Source organism: Capsicum annuum, chromosome 7, assembly GCF_002878395.1.
Source record: "Capsicum annuum cultivar UCD-10X-F1 chromosome 7, UCD10Xv1.1, whole genome shotgun sequence".
Taxonomy (NCBI): Eukaryota; Viridiplantae; Streptophyta; class Magnoliopsida; order Solanales; family Solanaceae; genus Capsicum; species Capsicum annuum.
In genome coordinates, this window is record NC_061117.1 from 171,945,486 (window position 1) to 171,970,826 (window position 25,341).

Here is a 25,341-nt window from a genome sequence, read left to right on the forward strand (position 1 = left end):
ATGCTCGATATTGATGATGACCTAGACTTAGAGCATTCCATCTGGGTTATTGAAAAGAGAAGCAGTACCCCTATCAATGTACATAAGAAGGCGTCATTTGACGTCGAGGCTGCCATGCCTAAAGCTCCCTTTACTGTTGTGAGAGCTTCCCCGGTCGTCCACAACCCTCATGCAGTTTTGTGGAATTATGAACTCAATATTTACGGAAAAGCGAAGATAGCTAAGACAGATATTGCATAATGAGTGACCCAATTAGGTTGAATATATTTTCCCGAAAACTTATTCCAAGGAAGTTATCGTAAGGGAAAGCAGCCTGCCATCGGGGATGAAGAAGATGGTATCTGGAAGAAAGTAAAAGTCAAAGAGTATTCTGTGGCAGAGCAGCTGAGTAAGACTCCGGCCCAAATATCAATCTTGACGTTACTACAAACTTCTCAGAATCACCAAAAGTCTTTGATGAGGGTTTTAAGTGAAGCTTATGTGCCAACTACTGTAACAAGTAGGGAGATGGACCATATGATAGGGCAAATATTTGAGGCCTACAAGATATCATTCCATGATGATGAATTACCACCCGAAGGTAGAGCACACAATCGGGCTCTACACATCACATTGTAGTATAAAGGGAGAATGATATCCTGTGTGCTGATTGATCCAGGCTCAGGATTAAATATTTTTCCTTTAAATACCTTGACTAGATTTGAGGTTAATATGTCCAAAGTACAGACTTGGAAGATGAACGTGAAAGGTTTCGATGGCTCCCAAAGGGGCACTATTAGGGAAATTACATTGGACATGGTGATGGGTCTAGTTTGTTTCCCCTTAACCTTCTAAGTAATGGATATCCCTGCCTCTTACAACTTGTTGCTCGAGTATCTGTGGCTTCATGCGGCTGGCGCAGTATCCTTTACACTTCATCAATATCTTAAGTTCAAATACGATCACCAGGAAGCTATGATACACGGGGAGAAGAGGCATCTCATATATACCGTTGAAAGAAAAAAAGACCTTGACGGGGAAATGTTTCATACCCTTGAGTTGGTGGGGAGAATCGAAAGAGGGTCACGCATTATATGTTGCCATACAATATGAAGGAAGGGTAATTTCATGCGTGTTGATTGATCCAGGTTCAGGGGTAAACATCTATCCTTTGGCTACCCTAACGAGTTTTAAAGTTGACATGGCTAGAATCCAACCCCGAGTAAGGGTTATAAGGGCATATAATGGCTCTCGACGAAACACTATTGGGGAAATCACACTGAACGTGACACTGGGCCCTGCCACATTTCCCATAACCTTTTCGGTGATGGATATTCCCGCCTCATATAATTTATTGCTCGGGCGACCTTGGATCCATATGGCTGGTGCAGTCCCTTTCACATTACACCAATGCATCCGATTTGAATACTTTCGACAAGAGGTGTTGATATGGGTGAAGGAGGACAAGAAGGGCTCGATGGTTTGGAATGGATTGGGAATGTTGAAGAAGACACGGTAAGTTACATACAACCTCAGAAACCTCTGGATGCTTTAAGTTACGTGCGTTGGTTGGGATAAGAATAGGACAAGGTCTTGGCGCCAGATTACAAGGGATAGTTGATCCTTTAGAATTTGAGGAGAAGGAGTACACTTGCGGAATGGGCTATGCAATTTATGGAGAGGCAAGCAAAGACGGAGACACACTTGACTCTGCACTGTCACTATATCAAATCTTTCAGTCTGCGGGGTTTCTCAAGGATAGTAAAAATGAGGCTGATAAAATAATAAAATTTTTGAAAGGTCTCTTCGTGATAAAAGACACCCTCCTCACTTCCAAAGGCCAAGATGAGATTGAAACCACAGAGGTGAATATGATTTCTGACGAAAAAACTTAGAAATATATAGGTGAAAAGATGATGAAAGGTTACGAACCAGGTACAGGTTTAGGAGAAAGACTGCAGGGTATCGCTGAGCCCATACAACCGCGATTTAAGGTAGACATATTTGTTTTGGGATACAAATACACTAGAAGAGTACCTCGACTAGGAGCCGCCTCAGAAATGCTACTACCGCCCTCTACCCAATCCTCTGCCTACGCTACATGAGCCTTTCCGTTCTGTCGGTTTTTTGGATCATGGTGAAGAAGATATATTGGAAAGCTTGAAGTTTCTTTTTCTGACCAAGGAAGATGGTTGACATGTCATTATTAGCAAAGAAGGAGAATCCCCTAGACAGATCTATGAACAAAAGGTCGTCGCCAGTAGTTGGACTGTCACTCTATCCAGGCCCTGTCGAACACTTGGGTAGACTCGACATAGTTTTGAAGTTTTTAGCATTTCTTTTCTTAATAAACTCGATCATTCGAGATGATTTGAAGTTTTAGTTTCCTTATTTTCATGCTAAGCATTATGTTTCAAGACATTCACACTATTAATAAAATATTTCTTTCGATTATTAATGTTCTTTATTTTTTCTATTAGTAAAATCACATTTAAAACTGTTGAATCTGAGATCGTAACATCTAATGAGACAATACAACATAATATAACTGAAGTAGAAGATACATAAGAAGTCGAAATTCCCCAAGAGTTTGTCAATAAGGTTGAAGATTTCGAAGATAAACCCAAGGAAAATCTCACAGAATTAGAAATAGTGAACATAAGGTCTCCTGAAGACATAAAGAATACTTGTGTCAGCATTCACTTGTCTAAAGAAGAAAAAGAAGAGTACATCCAGTTCTTGAGAAAGCATCCGGACGTCTTTGCTTGGTCTTATACCGACATGACGGGTCTAAGTACTTCAATAGTGGCTCACAGATTGCCCAATGACCCATCCTGTCACCCTGTCAAGAAAAAACTCAGAAAGTACAAGCCTGATCTTAGTTTGAAAATCAAAGAGGAGATCTCAAAGCAGATTGAAGCTGGTATTCTTCGAGTGACGAAGTATCCAACCTGGTTGGCCAATGTTGTACCTGTCCCCAAGAAGGATAGGAAATTCAGAGTTTGCGTAGACTACAGGGATCTCAACAAAGCCAACCCCAAAGACTATTTTCTGCTCTCGAACATTCATATCTTGATTGATAATTGCACTAAGCATAAAACACAATCATTCGTGGATTACTTCACCTATTATCATCAAATCAAGATGCATGAGGATGACGTTGAGAAAACTGCCTTTATTACTCTATAGGGGGTTTACTGCTACAAGTTCATAGTATTCGGTCTGAAAAATGCTGGGCCACCTACATGAGGGCCATGATCGCTCTGTTCCATGATATAATCCACAAAAAGATTGAAGTTTACATTGAAGATGTCATCATCAAATCAAACAAGGGTACAAGTCATTTGACAGATTTGGAAAAATTCTTTGACAGATTAAGAAAGTACAATCTAAAGTTGAACCCGGCAAAGTGCGTATTTGGAGTCCCTGCGGCAAAATTACTGGGCTTCATCGTCAGTCATAGGGGCATAGAGTTGGATCCAGCCAAGATCAAGGAAATCTAAGATCTTCCTTCTCCAAAAAACAAGAAGGATGCCATGAGTTTTTTGGGCCGCCTCAACTACATCAGCCAATTTATAGCCTAATCCGCGGTTATTTGTGAGCCAATTTTCAAGTTGTTGAAGAAAGATGCTTCTATAGAATGGACAACGGAGTGTCAATATGCATTCGACAAGATCAAGGATTATTTGTCAAACCCTCCAGTTTTGGTTCCTCCTGAACCTGGTAGGCCACTGCTATTGTACTTATCTATGATAGACAACGCCTTTGGATGTATTCTAGGACAACATAATGAGACAGGAAAGAAAGAACAAGCAATTTACTACATGAGCAAGAAGTTCACCTTGTACGAGGCTCGGTATTCTCTACTGGAACGCACCCGTTTCTCCTTGACTTGGGTAGCTCAAAAGTTAAGGCATTATCTCTCAGCACATACTACTTATTTGATCTCCAAAGTGGATCAATTGAAATACATATTCCAGAAGCCGATGCCTACTGGAAAGTTGGCCAAATGGAAAATATTGTTAAGTGAATTTGACATAGTCTATGTCACACAGAAGGCGGTAGAAGTATAAGCTTTAGCAAATTATCTGGCCAAAAATCCTGTGGATGATGAGTACCAACTGCTAAAGACTTATTTCCCTAATGAGGAGGTGGCATTCATAGGAGCGGACATCTCTGAAGAATATGATGGTTGGAGACTATTCTTCGATGGAGCTATAAATTTCAAAGGATTCAGAATCGGCGCCGTCGTGATCTCAGAAACTGGCCAACACTATCCCGTTTCGGCTAAACTCAGATTTCCTTACATAAATAATATGATCGAATATGAAGCCTGTATCCTGGGGATTTTCTTGGCAATCGATTTGAATATCCAAGAGATACTGGTGATTGGAGATTCAGACTTATTGATTCATCAAGTACGAGGTGAATGGGCTTTCAAGAACACAAAGCTCCTACCCTATCTGGAATGCGTGCAAGAAATAAGCAAAAAGTTCCACAAGATAGAGTTCAGACATATCCCGAGAATCCAGAATGAGTTCGCAGATGCATTGGTCATTTGTCTTCCATGATCCAACATCCAGACAAAAACTATATTGATCCTGTTCCCATCCACGTGTATGAGTAGCCTGCACATTGCTTCCATGTTGAAGAGGAATTGGATAGAAAACCATGCTATACAGATATACAAGGGTATTTAAAAAGTGGAGATTATCTTGAGAATACGACAAGTGTCCAAAAATGCACCATTCGGAGGCTAGCCAATCAATTTTTTCTAAATGGGGAAATCTTGTACAGGAGAACCCCTGATTTGGGTTTACTAAGATGTGTCGAGGCTGAAAAAGCATCCAGGCTGGTTGAAGAGGTATATTTAGGAACAAGTGGTCCACATATGAACAACTTCATGTTGGCAAAAAATATATTGAGAGAAAGTTACTTTTGGCTGACCATGGGAAATGATTGCATCCACTACGTTCAGAAATACCACCAGTGTCAAACTTATGCTGATATGATTCGAGTTCCTCCCAAAGAGCTCCACGTCACCAACTCTCCTTGGCCCTTCATAGCTTGGGGAATGGACATCATTGGTCCCATTGAGCCGGCCGTGTCCAATGGTCACAGGTTCATCCTTGTTGCAATTGACTACTTCACTAAGTGGGTAGAATCCATTTCTCACAAACCAGTCACAAAAAAGGTCGTGGACGACTTCGTTTGAAGTAACATCATTTGCCGATTCAAAATTCCCAAATCCATTATCACTGACAATGGTTCCAACCTCAATAATGGCCTAATAAAATCCACATGTGAGAACTTCAAGATCAAGCGTCAGAATTCCACGACATATAGACCATAAATGAATGGAGCGGTAGAGGCCGCAAATAAGAATATCAAGAGAATCCTGCGCAAGATGGTTGACAATAGCCGACATTGGCATGAAAAACTACCCTTCACATTACTCGTCATGCCTTACTTTTTGGTTTATGGCAATGAAGCAGTGATATCGGCTGAGGTCGAAATACCATCCTTGAGAATCATCCAGGAAGCAGAATTGAGTGACGCTGAATGGATACAAAGCAGATTCGAGAAACTGGAACTTATTAATGGAAGACAAATAAATACAGTTTGTCACGATCAACTCTATCAAAATAGAATGGCCAAAGCTTTCAACAAAAACGTTAGGCCGAGATACTTCACACCAGGACAACTGGTTCTCAATCGAATCTTTCCACATCAAGATGAGGCAAAGGGTAAATTCTTACCTGATAGCCCAATGACTACCAAACACATGAAATTGGTTACTAAGATGCAAATTCCGGCAACCAAATAAAGAGAAAACAACACATAGAATGGAGATGAAGAAGAAGAATTACATGAAATTAAAGATAGATAGAGAGACCCTCACTTCTACCAATGAATAGCATTAGAAGGTCTATCAAACCTTCAAACACACATCACCAATGTAAGATCAAACCACTCTCTTAGATGACCCAAAGGAAACACTCTTCTTCAAACACACCTTTCTTGCCAAATTTCCCAATACAAGTGAAACCCTAACTTCAAATGTATTCAAGGAACTAATTTCGGGTTTGAGAGCTAAAACTACAAGACTAAAGCTATAATCTAAGAATAATATCCAATTTCATCAAAGTCTAATGAAAATACAAGCTAAAGGGTCTATTTATACTATTAAATGTCAAAGGACAAAAATGCCCTTAATGAGGACTTAAAAGGAGGTGCCTATAGAGTGCTCTTTTGGAGTGTAAAAAGTCTTCATCATCCTTCCTTTGAGGCGCCTATGGAGTGTATAAATTCTCCGTCTTCCTTCTCTTGACCAAGGCTTCAAAATACTCTAAAAAGTCTTTAATTGCTTGTCGATTCTGAAGCCTTGACCCTTAGACAATATCTTGTGCTCTTGAGGCTCATTGTGCTTGTATCATTCTCTCCATCTTGAAGGAATTTGTCCTTAAATTCAGATCTTGCAAAAACCAAAGAGAGAGCAAAAACAAACACAAAATCCTCTTGGTAGGAGGGTTAGTATTAGCACCACACTTATATCATCAACCCATGGTTGCTCACACTTGACATAAATCCACATATCCTTGGTTTTTGACATAAAAATCTTAGCATAAAGTATAACAAAGACATGAATAGCATCAATATAAAAAATAAGTGAGCACGACCAGCAACTATATACTTCACATCTCAAGAGTATTCCGGGGTCAAATAGGAGCAAATGATGAAGGTTTAAGTCGAGATGGCCCACTCCTTTTACTAGGTTATCAAGTTCACAATCATTCAAGGCATTACCCACCACTAGGACAAACACAAGGTCATTATGAACAAGATTAACATAAGGGCTTTCATTACACACGTTCAAAGGACCATATACTTTATCAAGATCACTAATACAATTATGCCAAGGAGGTACACTTTTGGAATACACCCAACTATCCTTTGTTACAATCATGAAATACTTACTATAAGCATCACAAAGGACATGGTTAATAGAGATATCAAGGAAAAAGGAATGCAATCTGAAACACATCCTTCCCTACCCCAATAGTATACCAGGATCAAATGGATGAAATAGGCAAAAATCTAAGCCGAGGTTAGCCATTCCTTTTACTAGAGAATCAAACTCACAATCATCTTCATTCAATAAAGGAAAACAGCCACCAAGCTTACTACCTCTACATAATATCAATTCAAAATTAACATGGTTATCATTATAGGCAAAGAGGTAGTATAGGAAGGAATCAAGTGTGAAGACATCAACCAAGGTACTATTATCTACAAGAGGGTCATGTAGTTTGTGAATACTCTTATCACATGATAATGGAACCTTATTCAAGTAATAAGTGCTAGCACTAGATGGACACAAATCATTCTTACGAAAAGAATTGATTTTGTCATCTAAAGGATCAACTAGTGCTTGCATACTCACAACAAGAGTTTGGTCCTTATACAACCTATTAACACGAAGAGTATCACAAAAGGGAGATTCATACACTTCTTGACTAATCCAATCTGAAACTACACCACTTTGGCTACTACAAGCCACATCACAACAATTCAAGTTTTTAGGACTGTAGAAAATAACTTGGTTACCTTGTAGATTATGAAAAGTGTTTTCTTCACTTTGTTTCACATCATGGCAGCCCTCATGCTCCACATTACAAGGGAATATGTCAAGGTTTTCCTTTGGATTCACTTCTTCCTTGCTTGTCCCACAATGGGGACTTTTGGCCAAGGCCTTGAAGGAAACTTCCTTGGGCTTCTCCTCGGGAATTCCAGGGTCTTGAACCTGCACATGAGAAGATAAAATACTAGGAAAAATGCTAGTATTTGGGTTAGTGAATAAAAAGGGTCCTTCTTGGACAAGATCCACAATCAAGCATTTTTTTCCCTTCCAACTTCACTACCTATGGTTTTTCCTTTCTTTTCCCTTCTTTGTTCACATTCTTCTTGTACCTCACTAATAATTTTCTCTCCATCTTGAGGCTTGGCCTCACTCTCTTTGGTTTCTAACTCATGAAGAGAAGTCATTAGATTTTGTGAAGTATAGGATCTTTGGACTTGAGGTGTTTGTAATTGTGGAGATTTTGGTGGACATAGTCTATCAACCCTCGCACTAATTCTAATCATGTCACCCCTCATTGAATCCATATCACTCCTTATAGCATCATTTCCGCTCTTCATTTCTCGACTCAAGGCCTCCATTTGGGCCATCAAAGCTCCCATAACATTATCTCCCAAAGGTTGGGAAGTAGTACCTTCGGTTTCCATGGAAAATGTACCTACGAAGTGCAAAAATCAGCAAGCAAAATAACCTACAAAATGAGCAAACGAGTTAGTTCAAAAGTCTCACTTCACTCACACTCAACCTCACCTCACACTCACCTTCACAAGTGTTTGAGAACCGACAATACTTGGCAAGTTACTTGGGTGAGAAGCTTTGAATTGGAATGGATCTTCGTTTGAAATGACTCAAAATAAGTGATGCACGAACTTGAACCAATAAAAATACTACGACTTGAAAATGAGAAAATCACACAAAAATCGAAAACGTGAAACAACGGACTCTAATCTAATTATCAAACTAGTAGGTAATTACTAGTTTACTAATTAGTAATAGAATCAACACAAAAGCAACTAGAAACAACAAATAGAAACTAGGAAATCTAATTTTAGAACTCAATTTGGCCGATTAGCTAGTGATGATGTGGCAGCTTGTGATTGGACGTTGAGTTTTCTAAATTTTCAACCCTAATTCTCAAGTCTCGGCCTAAAACCCCTTTGGTTAAGAAGAATTTCATTTGGGAGGGAAATATGAAGGTTTGAAAGCCTTTTTGGAGCTTCAAATGAATTCAAAAACAAATGGTCCCCCCCTTTGTACTTGGAATGTACTTGATATTGTACTTTGATTATTCCTTTGTCTCTTCTTTCTTTAGATGACAATGAATATGCCAAGGAATATTCTTCACAGACCCAAAGTACACTCTCTTTCTTCTCTTTTTTGGATCAAACACACTCTTTGAATAATCTTCCTTAGCAAGACTTGATGAACATGGAAGAACAAGATGAATATTTAAGAGTTGACCAAAGTTTGACCCCTAACCAAATGAACTCCAAATCTGATTTTTTGTAGATCTAGGTTTCTTAGGCCAATGTGAGCTCAAATAACAATAAATCACAACCAACCAACGTCCAAAACACAAAAACCACACGAATCTAGCTTCTTGAAGCTTCAAAACGCCATAACCATGGTGTATCTAGCTCAAAATCAACCAAACGTCACTCTAAAAGTAGATCTAAACTTCCTAGGTGTTAGGGAACAAGAATTTAGCACTTGAAACCACCAAAACAACACAAAAACATGTAGATCCAAGATCTAAAATTCTATCAACACACAAAAACGTGAAACATCTATTTTTTGTATTTTCTTGACTTTTGACTCTTTTTTATGAGATTTTCTATATAAGAACACTAAAACCAAGATTTAGGGATGTTGGAATAACCCTAAACAAGGCTTTATACCAAATGATAGACCAATGACTACCAAACACATGAAATTGGCTACTAAGATGCAAATTTCAGTAACCAAATAAAGAGAAAACAACACATAGAATGAAGATGAAGAAGAAGAATTGCATGAAATTAAAGATAAATAGAGAGACCCTCACTTCCACCAATGAATAGCACTAGAAGGTCTATCAAACCTTCAAACACACATCACCAATGTAAGATCAAACCACTCTCTTAGATGACCCAAAGGAAACACTCTTCCTCAAGCACACCTTTCTTGCCAAATTTCCCAATACAAGTGAAACCCTAACTTCAAATGTATTCAAGGAACCAATTTCAAGTTTGAGAGCTAAAACTACAAGACTAAAGCTACAATCTAAGAATAATATCCAATTTCATCAAAGTCTAATGAAAATACAAGCTAAAGGGTCTATTTATACTATTACATGCCAAAGGACAAAAATGCCCTTAATGAGGACTTAAAAGGAGGCGCCTATAGAGTGCTCTTTTGGAGTGTAAAAAGTCTTCATTATCCTTCCTTTGAGGTGCCTATGGAGTGTATAAATTCCCCCCTTCCTTCTCTTGACCAAGGCTTCAAAATACTCTAAAAAGTCTTTAATTATTTATCAATTTTGAAGCCTTGACCCTTGACAATATCTTGTGCTCTTGAGGCTCATTGTGCTTGTATCATCGCCCAATTGGCAAGGCCCTTACGCGGTTCATCGAGTCTTAACAGAGGGAGCACTCATACTTGCAGAAATGGATGGCATCGTTTGGTCTAAGCCCATCAATGTAGACGTTGTTAAGAGATACTATGTTTAGTTTTATCTTACGCCCTTTGAATTGTAATTGAAACTACGTTTGACCTGATTCCTATTTAAGAGGGATACGTAGGCACTCCCGTGGAGTTCGGTCAATTCATAATAAAACACTCTCTTCCTCTCTCTTGGAGTACCGTAACTGGGGCAGAATTTTTTAGAGGACCTCAAAAATTCCATGTCGGCATAAATTATGAACTGGGGCAGAATTTTTTAGACGACCTCGAAAATTCCTATGAGCAGATTTTGAAATTCTTACAACGGGTTAGTTCTATACTAGGGCAGAAATTTTTAAGGATCCCTCCAAAATTTCTTGGCAAGAGAATAAAGACTTATATGATGTTGCACTGTCTTAAGACATGTCACAATCAATGATTCAACAAAATTTTCTTGTTTAATCTAACGAATTTTTACCTTTTAAAGACAAACTTTTTTTTCCAAACATGGTTTTTATTTTTTTTATTTACTGTCTGTCTACCCGAATGAAGGCCCGAACGAAACTCATCAACAAGACGATGACCTCAAGAGGAAGACACTTCAGTCAAGGTGGAAGCACAAATCAACCTCCCTTCTTACAAATTCATAATTTTTCTTTGAGTACAGGACTAACAGGTATAGATGACAGGAATCAACCCATCAAAGGGAGTACAATTGACATCATGACGAGAAGACCCAACGGTTGATCTAACAGTACAACAAATACGCTTTCTTGTCTCTTCTTATCATTATTATTATGGTTGTTTTCACTACATTATTCAATCTTCTATACACACACATATATCCACGCTAATTATTTCTACCGAGTCAAGCTAAAAATGGCAGGACTAATAGGTACAGATCACGATTCCATGATGAGAAGCCCAAAAACTGATCCCACGATGAGAAGCCAAGCAGCTGATCACACGATTCCACAATGCATCAAGAAGCCTAAAAGCTGATCCTACAATGAGAAGCCAAACAACCGATCACAAGATTCCAAAATGCATCGAGAAGCCCAAAAGCTGATCCCATGATGAGAAGCTAAACAATTGATCACACGATTCCACAATGCATTGAGAAGCCCAAAAGTTGATCCCACTATGAGAAGCCAAACAACTGATCCCACGATGAGAAGCCAAAAGCTAATCCCTTGATTCCACGATATAATAGATACGTTTTTTTATTTCCACATTCACTTTACGTTTGTCAATTGTTTATTTCTTACATCCCTAACCTTTGTTATTTAGTACGATGTAAAGACACAGGTAACGGAGAAGGAATAGCAAACAGAGATAATTTTTGTTTCTGTTTTTGAAATATTACCCCATCTATTCATCTATCACCTCACCTACCTTAACATTTTCAAACTTCTCCATACGTCACTATTCCAAATCCCATTCAATTTTTTCCCAGCTTGTTGATCCACAATTGATGCCCCATCCTTTATCGATGACATTCTTTAGGAATATTATCTATTCCTAAATCTAGAACTACAAATGGTCTGATTCTCGTAAAACCAGATATATGTAGGTGACTTGAAATCAAAATCTCGGCCATATTATTTTTCAAAAACCACCTCCTGTCGTTTTAACTCCAACGAATCTTCCTCGATCGGACAAAATTGACTACTACGTCAACTTTCATTGCTTGACGATTCTTTTATCATTCCCAAGCAACGAAGAGGCAGTTATTGACACCCAATTTTGACCTACCGATATTACTTTAGGCTGCTATTTTATCAAAATTATTTAATTCTAATTATTAATATTTTTTACACATTATTCTTACATTGAATACATACTGGCGTGTCATATTCATAATTTAGACAAAAATGCATAAATTATTATATTATCTTTTAGTATCATTTTTATAATTTTTAAACTCACATACGACATTTTATGTAATTTTATTAATATTTATTAAATTATTTTTCACATAATTGTGCACACTCGCATTTTGCAAATACATTGTCTAGTGTTGCATTATTATTATTATTATTATTTTATTATTATTATTATTATTATTATTATTATTATCAATATTTTTATTATTTATTATTTATTATTATTATTATTAACATTATTATTATTATTATTATTTTTCCCTACTAGAATTTAATAACAGCCTAATTTGAAATCGCTTTACCTAAATTTATTTATCTTTTAATCCAATTTTATCCAATTTTTTACGATTCTAGCCTATTTTATTACAATCATAGTCAATTATGATTCAATTTTTAAATTTTAGTCATTTAAATTCTAGTCAAATCCTAATCTATTCTCAATCTTTAATATCTCAACCGTCGATCAAAACCTGCTTTGACGTCTGACATCAAAGAAACCTTTATTTCCTTTATTAAACAATAAAAATCCGAATCTCCCCATTTCATCCGAAAGAGCCGCAGCTCCTTTCTCTCTCTAAGATCTCTCTCTACAACCTCTCTCTAAACTCATCAATGGCTGCTGCCGCCGGCCAGCCTCCCTCCGTCCACCAATCCACCGGCCGCCATGGCTGGTGCACCACTTCCAACCAAACGCCGCTGCTCCACCGGAGAAAGCCCCGCGCCGCCGTCGCCCCTTTCACCCATTCACCGCTCAGACCAGCGACTAGCGTGCCGCCAACCAGCCATGCAACCGGCGAAGTCAGCCGGCGAAACCCCCAAAACGACAACACCATCGCTGCCTCCGTCAGCGCCCAGATCTGCCATGCTCCACCAGCGAACGGCGCCGCCGCTGCCTCCTCTCCGTCGCCCTCCTCATCCGACCGGTCACCGCTGGGACCCGCCTCCAGCAGTTGCGAACCATCAACGGCAAACTAGACGCGATTCAACCGCCCCCTCCTCTCACCAGCCATGTTCTCGTCGGAATTAAGGACGATGAGGTTCCCTTTTGGTGAACCCGACTACCATACGGTTCGATTCCTCATCTCGTTATTGGCATGTTGGTTTCTTTGGTTTGATTTGCATGTTCTTTTTTTCTTTGGATGCAAATGGCCTAAATTAATCTCTTAGATCTAAAGTTTATGATATCTGACTTTGAATATTGATTCAATCCAGTTTATTACGTGTTTATCTTTAGACTGTTGTCTAAATACCTTTAGACTGTTATGTGCGAAATCTCCAAATCTTTTGACACTCAGTATGATTACTGACCTCCTTGGTTGGAGGTGGTGCACCAGCCACTCAACTGATTATGTTGATTATGATGACACTCAACTGATTATCACTAAGACTCTCACAGAAAAGTCTTAAGCAAAATAAATAGTTTATCTGATTATTTTTCGTACTTGCGGTAGAGCATTAATCTTGACTTCTCTGCGGCTCATCAATATATTTACATATTAGAAAGCATGCCTAACTTGGGTGGCAATTTCAACCCATATTTGTGAAAATAGTTCATTTAACCTATATTTAGTGAATTGGATCACTCATATTTCAAATGAGTAAATATGGATTCAACTCATTTTAAAAGCTCATACAAATATGGACAAAATGGGTACAATATGGGTACCCATTTAAATACAAATATCACCCATCTATGCTTAAAGTTTCTTTTTTTTTATTTTCTAGTTTCTTTTCTTCTTCTTTTTTCTTTATTTTTTCCTTTAATTTACTTTTTTTTCTTTTTCATTTTTTTTATTTTTTTACTCATTCCTTATAATTTCTTTTTTCTTTCTCATTTTTTCATCTATTTTCTTATTTTTTTATTTGTATTTCTTTTTTCTTTGTATTCTTTTTTTTTTTTCGCTTTTCCCTTTCTTATTCTTATTTCATCATTCGTATTCGCTTCAGACCTACATGAGTTAATAATATAAGCTTCTAATTATCCCATTTAGCCTATGTAATTCATAACATCTCTTATCAATTAAATATAATCCACAGTCTCACTCCTTTATTATTATTTTTTCTATCTTTTATTTCTCTTTCTTTTTTTTTCTTTTTTCTTTCTTTTTTCCTTTAAATTACTATTTTTTCTTTCCTATTTCCTTTAATTTACTTTTTTTTCTTTTTTATTTTTTCCACTTATTTTTTTCTCGTTTCTTACACTTTTTTTCTTTCTTCTTTTTCATCTTTTTTTTCTTTTTCAATTTTATTTCTTTGCATTCTTTTTTTTTTTGTATTTCTGTTCCCCTTTTTCATTCTTGGTTCGTCATTTTTGTCATTTTTCTTATTTTTTATATTCTTTTTCTCATCTTTTTTTTTTATCATTGCATTTTATATTTTTTTACTTTAAATTTATTTGTATCATACTATATATTTCAAATAAATTTATTATTTGTATTTGAATAGTTTAGTTGTCAATATGTGCAATTTATCATTTGTATTTATATACAAATAAGTATATGAATTAAAATCAACATGAGTTATGGTGCAGTGGATGGGGCTGTTCCACGCTTAACCAGAGGTCGAGGGTACGACCCTGGTTATGAAGAAAACTCTATTGGGAGAAAAGCAAAAAGAAAAAATAATGAAAAAGGAGAAAAGGAAAAAGAAAAAAGATGATGGTGAAAACAAATATACTGAGTGGTTACGATATTTTAGTCATCATCCATAATTTGTACTCGACTTAATCATGTTTTTCGAAATTCCACATACTTCAATATGTTTAACATGAAATTTCTACATGTTGATTCGTTCTCCCACATTTAAATGCATTTTTATCATGTTAATACATTTTTAATATTTTTATTAATTTCTTATGTTCTCATTAGTTTATAACACTTAATTGGTGAGAATAATTCCTTGGCATATTTACCACACTTTTGACACTCTCTTTTCACAACTTGACAACACATTGTTACACACACAAATCACAGTTGCATTTTGTCATACTAACACTTTGTCGTACTACCACTTGTTAAACATTTAGATATCATGCCTATAGGATTAATTATATTAACATAAATAATTGTGTCTTTGCTTGTTAATCACATTAATCTCTTTAATAACCAAGAGGCTAATGTGAGACATTACTTGCTACTTGACGTCCAATGTGTTATGCGTTTCGAGTCCTAAGCAACATAGCTTTATTTTGTCTAGACCACAAACCCAAAATAGCAAAGTCCGATGCCTCTTGGACAATAGACGGGATGATACGAATTACTAAAAACATTAGTTTTATCCTTGTACTAGAATGCCTTTAGATTTGACATCCAACCTAGGTGGGGTGGGACGGGTAGTCATTCAAAAATGATGATCTTCAACATACATTAAAGGTAAGACATATGACTTGTTTAAGAGTTCGGCCAGTGGGTCGAATGATGATTAAACAAGTTGGGGTTCTGATCTGAATGAGACCAAATATTTGGAGTAGTTGATTTATTATATAAGCAGTCCTCTTTTTATTACAAATTATGTTATTTCTTTCTCCTGGCTTGTCTTGTTATATGTGTTTACTATTTTTATCACTTAGATAATTAAAATTAGAAATAATAAAATAACATGTTTTGTTCATTAATTGTTTTATCACTTAGTTAAACATTGAATTAATAATAAAATAAGAGACCTTTATTTGATCACCTAGAATTCCCACGTAAAATACAAATTCGGTCGGGAACCACTTTTGTGGTCCTCAAAAGGTGCCTAACACCTTCCTTTCGAGATAATTTGAACCCTTACCTGAACTCTGGTGAACTAACACCTTCCTTTCAAATCTCGCTTTTTGCGAGAAAAATGGGGCGCGATACCAGGTCCTCTAAAGCAAAACCAAAGACAACTTCTCCCAAGAAGTAGAGAAAGGTGTATGAGGGACCTGGTCCCTTTGAAAGCGAGTCTGTCTGCCTTAAGGATTGAGCACATGTATAAGATTGTGCACGTTAAAGAAGAAAAATATGGAATGCATTATGTCTATTTTCAAAATAGAGTGTTCAATCATTTTAAGATTGTTTGTGAAAAGGACACTCCTGGTACTATTAAGCAGATGTTTACTCTAAACACACTAATAGAGAATGAGTGTGTTGAAGAAAAAGTTGGGATCAAGTCTCAAGTTTCAGAGTTGATTGATGCCCAAGAAAAATTAAGTATGGAGATGGAAGAATTAAGACTGGAACTAGCTGCTAAGGATGCAGAAATTACTCGCCTCAAGTTGAGAGATAACAGCTATCATGACCTGGTGCTTCAGAAGAACTGAAGACTGAAAATACAGCATTGAAGACACAAATCAATGCTTTGTCTGGAGAGGTCAATTATCTGAATGCAGAAATCAAGGACCTCACAAAGCAACTTTCGAACACTTACTCTACTGAGAATGTCAAGATGGCAATGCTCTTTAGGTCTCTTTCCCCTAAACCTCCACCCTCTTAAGCCACTCTCCTTGTTACGTCATCTCTTGAGTTAGTTTCCATTGTGTTTCCCCTGTGTCCCTGTGCCTGATCAGTTTAGTTCTTTATGTTTTTGAATGACAATGTATGGTAACTTTTCGATTATGAAATGAATGGAACCTTTTACTTGTGTCTATTATTTTTCTCTCCTTTATGGTTGTCATTCATGTTAGTGATGCCTCAATGGCCACGAGTTAACTTATTGTGCATTTTAATTAACTTGGATTACTGTCTTTACTTTTTATGATGCCAAAAAGGGAAAGATGAGTCATTGAGGGGGGTAGATTTCTTAAGAACCTGGTTTCAAATGGAATGATCGGAGTGCAATTGATAGAGAGGAATCGATTTGAGATTAGTTGAAAGGGGAAGTGTTGGAGAAAGGGGAAAATATTGGAGAAAAAATCAGTTTGAGTTCTTGAAAATGTGCTGAAGTGAGGGGGAATTTGAGTGCTTTTCATGAATATAGTTTGCCATCATAAAACAAATGGGAAATTGTTGTCCTATGTTTTAATGATGACTACGAAACATACTCAGGGACCAGGTTCGTTATATGCATTACTGATAACTGCTGAAGGATAGTTGTACACTGTCGCACTCTACATAGTTTTGTCCTGAAGCATAATTACTGTACAGGTGCACAGTGTACAACAATGCACACCTGATCCAATCAAATTCCAACTGAAATTCTCACACATTTATATAAGCAAAAGAAATCAATTTCAATCAATGATTTTTGCAATCTCATTCTATCAAAAGGCAGCAACAACTCTCGTGTTTGAGATTCAGAAATTCTCTTGTTCTTTAGTTTTGCTTATCTTGAGTTATGTTCTAGAAAGTGATTTACTCTCGTGTTTGTGAGTAAAGTTTTTCTCTTTGTTTCAATTGGTTGCTTAGGTAGAGTTATTTAAGAATGGTTAGTTAGAGCTAGTCGATTAAGTGAAGAGTAAGACAAAGGGATTTGTAGTAGAGGTATTGCAAACCTTAAGGAGTTAGAGTTAAATCCTGCTGGAGTCAGTAATCAAAAGTTGTTTTGATTATAGTGGAGCTTGAGAAAGACTGTGAGAACAGGTTGTGGTTTTCCTCCCTTGAGTAAGGAGGTTTTCACTTAAAAATCTTGTGTATTGATTTATTTAAGACGGAATACATATACAGGCCCCTGAACTATTTCACTTTTCCCGTATAGGCACCTCAATTAAGTCAGGTACATATTGGACTCTTTACTCCTTCACAAATGGTTTCAATTGAGTGCAATTTGCTGATGTGGCAAAAAATATGAACTGCGTGTAATACACACGCTGATGATGTGGCAAAGTAGCGAATTAAATAACGACATGTGGCATTTTAATTTAAAATATTTATAAAAATAATTTTTTAATAAAATTAAATCTAAATTAAAAATAAATAAATTAAACTAATTACCCCCCCTCCCTCCAACCCTTCTCTTCCAAACACCCCTACCCCTTCAACGATTGAACATCCCCCAGCCCCCTTGCCCACCCCCCGCAGCCCTTCTCTTCCAAACACCCCTCCCCCCTTCGTCGATTGAAACACCCCCAGCCCCCTTCCCTACCCCCAACAACCTTCTCTTCCAAACAACCCCATTTGTCGATTGAGACCCCCCCTCCCTCCCCCCTAAGCCCCCTTTGCAGATTGAACAAGAAAGTAAAAAAAAACTAAATTGTATTTTATTAAGGAAAATTGATGGTTATTTTATTCTATTTCTTCAATGTGTTTTTTAAAGAAGTCATTAATGGAGAAGAAGATACTGAGAAGTCATTAATTATGGTTTCTCACTCAATTTATATATGAATGATTTTAAAAGAAGCCATTAATGGTGAAGAAGATATGGAGAAGAAGATGATGCCTATTTTTTTTAATTTTTTTTTCCTTATAATGTGTTTTTTTAATTGGTTGGGGATTTTTATGTTTAATTTTGTTGATTAATTATGCTTTGTCACTCAACTTATATGTGAATGATTTTTGAAGAAGCCATTGATTAGATAGACGATATGGAGAAGAAGATGATGGTTATTTTCTTTTTTTTTTTTTTTAAAATTCTTTAATGTATTTTTTTTAATTGGTTGGAATTGCTTATGTTTAATTTTTTTTAATTAAAAATGATTTCTCACCCTCCTTTAGGAGAGTGCATTACACATGTCACGCCATGTTAGCGTCACGTCAGCAATTGAGCTCAATTGACACATTTTGTGAAGGAGTTAAGGGTCCAATAAGTAAATAGTTTAATTGAGGTGCTTATGCGGAAAAAATGAAATAGTTAAGGGGCCTAAATGAAATAGTTAAGGGGCCTATATGTATATATTTAGCCTTTATTTAATGTTTTTACTTTGAGTTCTTATTTTTATTATTATTTATAACTCCTCAAGGGACCTGGTCCCCTAGTGGTGGTGAACCCTAACGATTCAACAAAATCAAAATTAAAGGAGATGATGAATGTCTTATTAATAAATTCTGATCTACCATAAAATTTTTGAGAGGATTAAATTCTTCAAGAAAACACAGATTTTTATAATAGACTTAGAACTTCATGTTTTTTCTGTCAATTTTACTGGTTGTGATTTTGCACGAATAACACTAACCCCCTTTGACATACGGGGAAATGGAAAAGCAAACAGAACAATGATTGATGAAATAAGAACTCCACGTAAACCTCAGTAGTAAGAACTCGTCATTTTGTCTTGTTCTACTTCAGTATCAAGATCATGTTGGCGCAGTTAATGTTCTTAACTCATCTTAGTTCACAATAAATATGGAGTGAACGGAACCAGTAAAATTACGTGCTTTTCAAATATATTCAATTTCCTTCTAGTAATGTTAGTATTCAATATTTTCAACTAATGCCTTACTTTTCCGCAAATCCTGATTATTACTACTCCCTCCGTTCAGTTTTACTTATCACAAATTTTCTGATTTTATTTTTAGTTTTACTTATTATTTTTAACATATCAACAAAAGATAATTTCTTTTTTTTTCTTTTTTATCCTTAGTATTAATTATTTTTTCTCTAAATCAATTTCAACATACAATATAAATATTATTTAATAGGGTATTATGGTAAAGTAACAATCATGTTATTAATTATTTTTGTTAATCAATGTGTCAAGTTAAATTGTGACAAGTAAAACTGAACGGATGAAGTATTTTGTAAAATATTTCAAATTTAATTATCAACACATTATACATTAAGGCGTGGCATCTACACTGTTGATTAAGAAAAAATAAAATACAAAAATCGCCGACTCCAACCTCAGCCCCTTTCACGGTATATATTACTAGTACTATTTATAAGGAAGAATCTCAAATTTTGGTATTCCTTATAAGGGTATTTTCGGTATTTTATTTCTTTAGTTAAATAAATTAAGTTATCACACATGGCAATTGATGGTGTCTTTTTATTAAATATTTTTATTTTTTCCCTTATTATTTTTGTTAGAATCATTTTCACTTGTGTACTTGTAATTGATCTCTTCTTGCTACTAATAGATGACATTTTAATTAAAATTCTATTTTAAATTAACAATTACTTTTGCTCAAAAAAAAATTATTTTCAAAATAAATTTAATACAAAAATAAAGTTTGCAATAATTTTCAATTAGAACCTTTATAGTTCTTTTAGTATTGTTCAATTCTTAAAAATCATGTAATAAATAAGGTAACGTAATAAATAATAAATAATACATTATTTTAATTATTTTTTAATTAGTGAGCATGAAAAAAGATAATCAATAGTTAAAAGAAGATGAATAAAATAATCTTTTATAGTGAATGTAAAAGATAAACACAACAAATAAATGAATCGAATGAAATAATTTGTTAATTTAATTTAATTTAATTATTATTTAATATCCTTATAGATCATCATTAAGTTAATTTGAGTAGACTCTAAATTTAGGTTGTAACTATTCTTATATATACTTGAAGTCATTGAAATATTTTGTTATATAAGACAAGAAATTAGATTTTTCAAAAAGTTTTGCCACATTAAATTATGAATGAATTAAAACTCAATAAATACTAAAATAAATTTATTTCTATCTATAATTAAGAAGTTACGTATTCATAAATTCATAAAAAATAAATTTATATTTGTAATCTTCACCGAATTGTAATTATTAAAATATTCTAAATCATGTTATTTTATAAAATATTGAATTACTTATGTTTTTTTTATTTATTCTAATTCTTCGGTAATACTTCTTCCACACAAATCAAAATTTTATTTAAAAATATTCAATTATTTGATTAATAACTTTAGTAATTACAAATTGACCCAAAGAAAACATGTTTAACATGTTCATCACAAGATTATGTTAATTATAAAATAAAAATAGTATGTTATGAATATTTTAAGATTTTAATTATTACTTTTATATTTTGAGTTTGGGCTCGGGCTTAGCACGGGCCTTGTGAAATTAGTAGTTTGATAAAGGGCATAATTCACAAATAGCATACGTAAGACCATAATTATGAGATTCATATCTTTTCATAATTACTTAAGGTAGCAACTTGTATTTTGTATTATTACAAACTGTTGCTATAAAAATACAAATACAAATCAATTTGCTATCCATATTTAACTGAAATCTGTTGAGATAAATATTGTATAATTACCCTTGAATTACATGTGCAGATTTATTTTTCATTTAAACCTCTTAAATCACGTGATTTCAGTTATTTGTTAACAGCAGTAATCAAAATTCAAATTCCAGTTTCATAATAACGTGTTCATGCAAAAAAAATCAAAATCAAAATCAATTAAAGCTTTTTCTGTTCAATATCTTCGAATTGAACAATCAGATTGAATTTCATCCATTACTGTTGTTGAATCAAATTCGAATGCATCTTCTTCTGTTCAATTTATTCGAATTCAACGATCAGTTTTAAATCGAACCATGAATGTTGTTGAATCAAATTCAACTATAGCCTTTTTAGGATAATTTATTCGAATTCAACCATCAGCTGCAAATTCAACAATCACTGTTGTTGAAGGTATTTGATCATTGTATTTTTATCATATGAATTTCATCCGATTTAATGAATTCGATAAAAAAATTGTTATTAATTTTTTTCCAGAATCGTTAGAATTATTTCGTTTGAATTTTTTTTATTTATTACTGATGCATTGTTCAAATTTTTTATGTTGTTGTTAATTTATTTTTGAATAATTTGTAAATGAATTTCGAGTAAAAAGTAATGCAACAGTAAATTGAATTGATAGAACAAAATAGTGATCGAAATCAGTTTTTCAAGTTGATCAAATTCAAATTTTTTGAAGTTTTGAGGGTTAAAATTTGAGAGTATATTTGTATTTCTAAAAGTTAGTTTATAGATATTTTAGATGTGTTCGATTATGGAGGTTGTTGCTTGATTTTAGGACTAACGATGAACAACTAATGTGTAATTGTATTCTGGCTGGAAAATTTGACTGTGTTTGTATTTTAAGTTTAACAAATATTTTGTAATTGTATTTTCAGCTGGAGTTTTTGGTTGTGTAAGTATATATTGTTTACGTTTATAACTGTATAAGTCTGTTTAAATTTTTTTTTTTGTGTAATTATATATTGTAACTATTGACAGTTTAAAGATACACATTTTTTTGTAATTTAGGTGAAATAAGTTAGCAATGGCAAGAATTCCAGTTCTCGTGAAGCACTCTGGAAGGTGGACGTATGAACAAAACTACGAAGAGTACATTACTAATGCAATGTTGTTGAGCACAATAGCATCATACAATGAACTACACAATCTTTTGGCATTTCACATTAATGGGTATTTGAGCTGCAAACGTATTCAAATTGAATATCAAATCACTGATAATGCAGGGCAAATCCAAATACATAATGATATGGATTTAAAGGTATTTATTTTGCAAAAAAAAGATATACAAGACATGAATTGTTCACTGTTAAATTAATCAATGTTCTCTTTTATGCAGAAAAATACATATGTAGTAACCAATGTTCACTGTTAAATACATACGCAGTAATCTATGTTACTAAACAAAATACATCTGTAGTAATTCATATGTATATTTATGAGATTTGTTGGTATTAAATCTATTATTGTATTTATAATTACACATATGCAGTAAGCATAAAAAATACATATGTTGTTAGCAATATGTATATTTGTATTTTGCTGTTGTGTTTCCAAAAAAATAAATATACATTTCGCATCATTTTGTAGCGTATACATTTACATATTTGTGTTTGACCTTTTTTAATTTAACTTTTTAAAAATATTATTAGGTTGTACCAATTACAGAGTATGTGTACACGATGCATGACAAAGAAAAACATTTTATTGCCTCAAGGAAAAAACACGTTCATGTAACGTATTTCAACTGGAGGAGATACCATGTGCACATGCTTGTGCGATCTTGGATAGGAAGAATCTCTTCAAGGGCCCATATTGTTGTGATCTGTATAAACCAAAAACAGTCTTGAAAACGTATAATGTTCCAATCTATCCTTTACCACACAAGGATGACTGGATAATTCCAAATAGCATACTTGGTAAAATAATACTACCTCCGAAGTACAAACGACCCCCTGCAAAACCTGTAAAGAAGGATCGTGGAAAATTGGGAAGGGATATGTTTGGAAAGAAGAACATCAACTCATGCAGTAGTTATGAATCTAAGGGTCACAATAGGCGTTCGTGTAGGAAATATCGTAAATGGTACATTTGTTCTTCTGTATTCTTTCTTTATAATTTCTTTTACTCTTTTCATAATAATGAACACTTTTGTTAAATTTATTTTGTGACGTTTATCTATCGTTTGCTAAAATGCTTTATAAATGACTATTAGGTATACATAACTATATTACTACATTTGAAAGATAAAAACATATACTTTTGCTGTGAAAATACATATGTTAGTTATATGTATTTCAAATATGGTGAACAATACATATTTGTAATATGAAATGCATATGCATTTCACATAATTATTTACAAAAGATGTGTATTCGAAAATACATTTGTCTAAATGTATTTGTTAAACTATATACTATAACAACACGTGGTAATCTATATAGTGTATGGACAGGTAGTAAAATAAATATATGAAGCAGATTATGTATTTGATATTATATGATAATACAGTAAAATAGATATATAAAGCAACATATGTATTTGAAATCAAATGAATAAAAAGTAAAATACACATGCTGTTAACTGCATATGTATTTTAAAGTTTACTCTGAAAACTGCATATGTATATATTGCAACTCTGCACAGTGCATATGTACTAAAAAACTACTACTATATTACCTATGGAGTACTATATACTAGTATTTCTTTTGCTTTCCCCAATTCTCATATACAAAGTTGTCCAGAAAATAGAAAAGGAAAAAACAAGACCATTCCTTCAGTCATCACATATAATACAAATCCTCCCTTCCCTCACCACATCCACCTTCTTTTGTTTTTTTCTGGGCATGTTCTTGATTTTTTATCAGCCACCCAACCTAATTATTATTACCATTTATGACTTTGAAGTAGGACTTTGGAATGATGCTTTAATCTGAACAGTGTACCAAATCATACTGAACACTGAAATAAAACACATACTATGAGCTTATAGAAAACATATTTAACATAAAAAGATTAAAATGAATAACCTACATTCACTTCACAATTAGTTACTTTGATTCACTTCAAAACATAAAATAACTTTTTAAAATTAATATCAACATCCAGTTAAATCTTGTCACTACATAATATAATAAAATCATCAACCATCAGACTTCAAATACTTTTGTGACACTTGTTATCTTGCTTTTCCTAACAGGCCTCAATGGTGCTTCGTCGTCACTTTGAGCTTTCATAAATTTATTTTGGTGGTGGATCCTGAATCAACTGAACGTTCATCATCAACGCCATCCTGCTCTAGTAGTTCAAACTTTGACATTTCCCTTTGAGTTGACTCAATGTTCTTAAATACAACCTAGGAATATAGAAAAAATATATTAAAGTATCTGTTAAAAAATTGTAACGCAAATGTATATATGTAGACTATAAAATACATATCTGGTCAAAAATGAAGTCGTACCTATTACCGACACAAATACAAATATGTCCATAACCACAAATGTATTTGTATATTTCAACATTTCAATATATTAAAAATACATATCAATTATAATAAAATTACATATAGCCAAATACCTCTTCATGAGTAGTTAATATATGATACGGGACAAAACAAGGAAACACGAAATCACACCCCAAAACAGTTCACAAATCACAACAAATCGCGGACCAAATGGGGACCTCTTTCGGATTCGACAAACACAACAAGAATACTAGATATGTAGGTTTATTTGACACCAAAAATGTAACATCTCATATTCAAGTACGTGTATTGGCGTATTCAAGTACGTGTATTGGTCTTATTTATATGGAATTAATTTTTTTATTTTATTTATACCGGAATTTGCCCGTCGATGGTTCCATGTGAAGGTTATTGAATAAGCTTTCCAATGATATAAAGATTTCCAAAAACGGATAGGTTTCGGATATAATCGAGCACATTCAAAACTATAAAACGGTGGCTGGGATATTTGGGAATAGTAAATGTGCCGGAAAATTTCCTGCACACAAACTACTGAGGCCAATAGAATTTTTGGGTCAACTTCGAACGATCATAACTCCCTTAATATAATAAACTGGGAGATCTGCGACCTATGAAAAGAAATAT

The 25,341-nt window shown here is 34.4% G+C and overlaps 1 protein-coding gene across 2 annotated transcripts; it reads left to right on the forward strand.

The window, feature by feature from the left end:
* Window positions 1-12,636: 12,636 nt before the first annotated feature.
* Window positions 12,637-22,489, forward strand: LOC107876696 (vegetative cell wall protein gp1). Of its 2 annotated transcripts, none has more exons than XR_007057671.1 (2): window positions 12,637-13,212; window positions 16,220-16,753. XR_007057671.1 is itself a non-coding variant. In XM_016723563.2 (2 exons), exon 1 carries the CDS (start codon window positions 12,809-12,811, stop codon window positions 13,169-13,171), a length of 363 nt encoding a protein of 120 aa, XP_016579049.1. In that variant the 5' UTR covers window positions 12,666-12,808; the 3' UTR covers window positions 13,172-13,212; window positions 22,245-22,489. The 2 variants fall into 2 exon arrangements, 1 of the variants encoding a protein (XP_016579049.1); XM_016723563.2 differs by lacking the exon at window positions 16,220-16,753 and adding an exon at window positions 22,245-22,489 and having other exon boundaries at window positions 12,666-13,212.
* Window positions 22,490-25,341: the final 2,852 nt, after the last annotated feature.

Coding starts and splice junctions, on each gene's coding strand:
- LOC107876696 (XM_016723563.2), top strand. CDS start 12,809: ATGGCTGGTGCACCACTTCCAACCAAACGCCGCTGCTCCACCGGAGAA.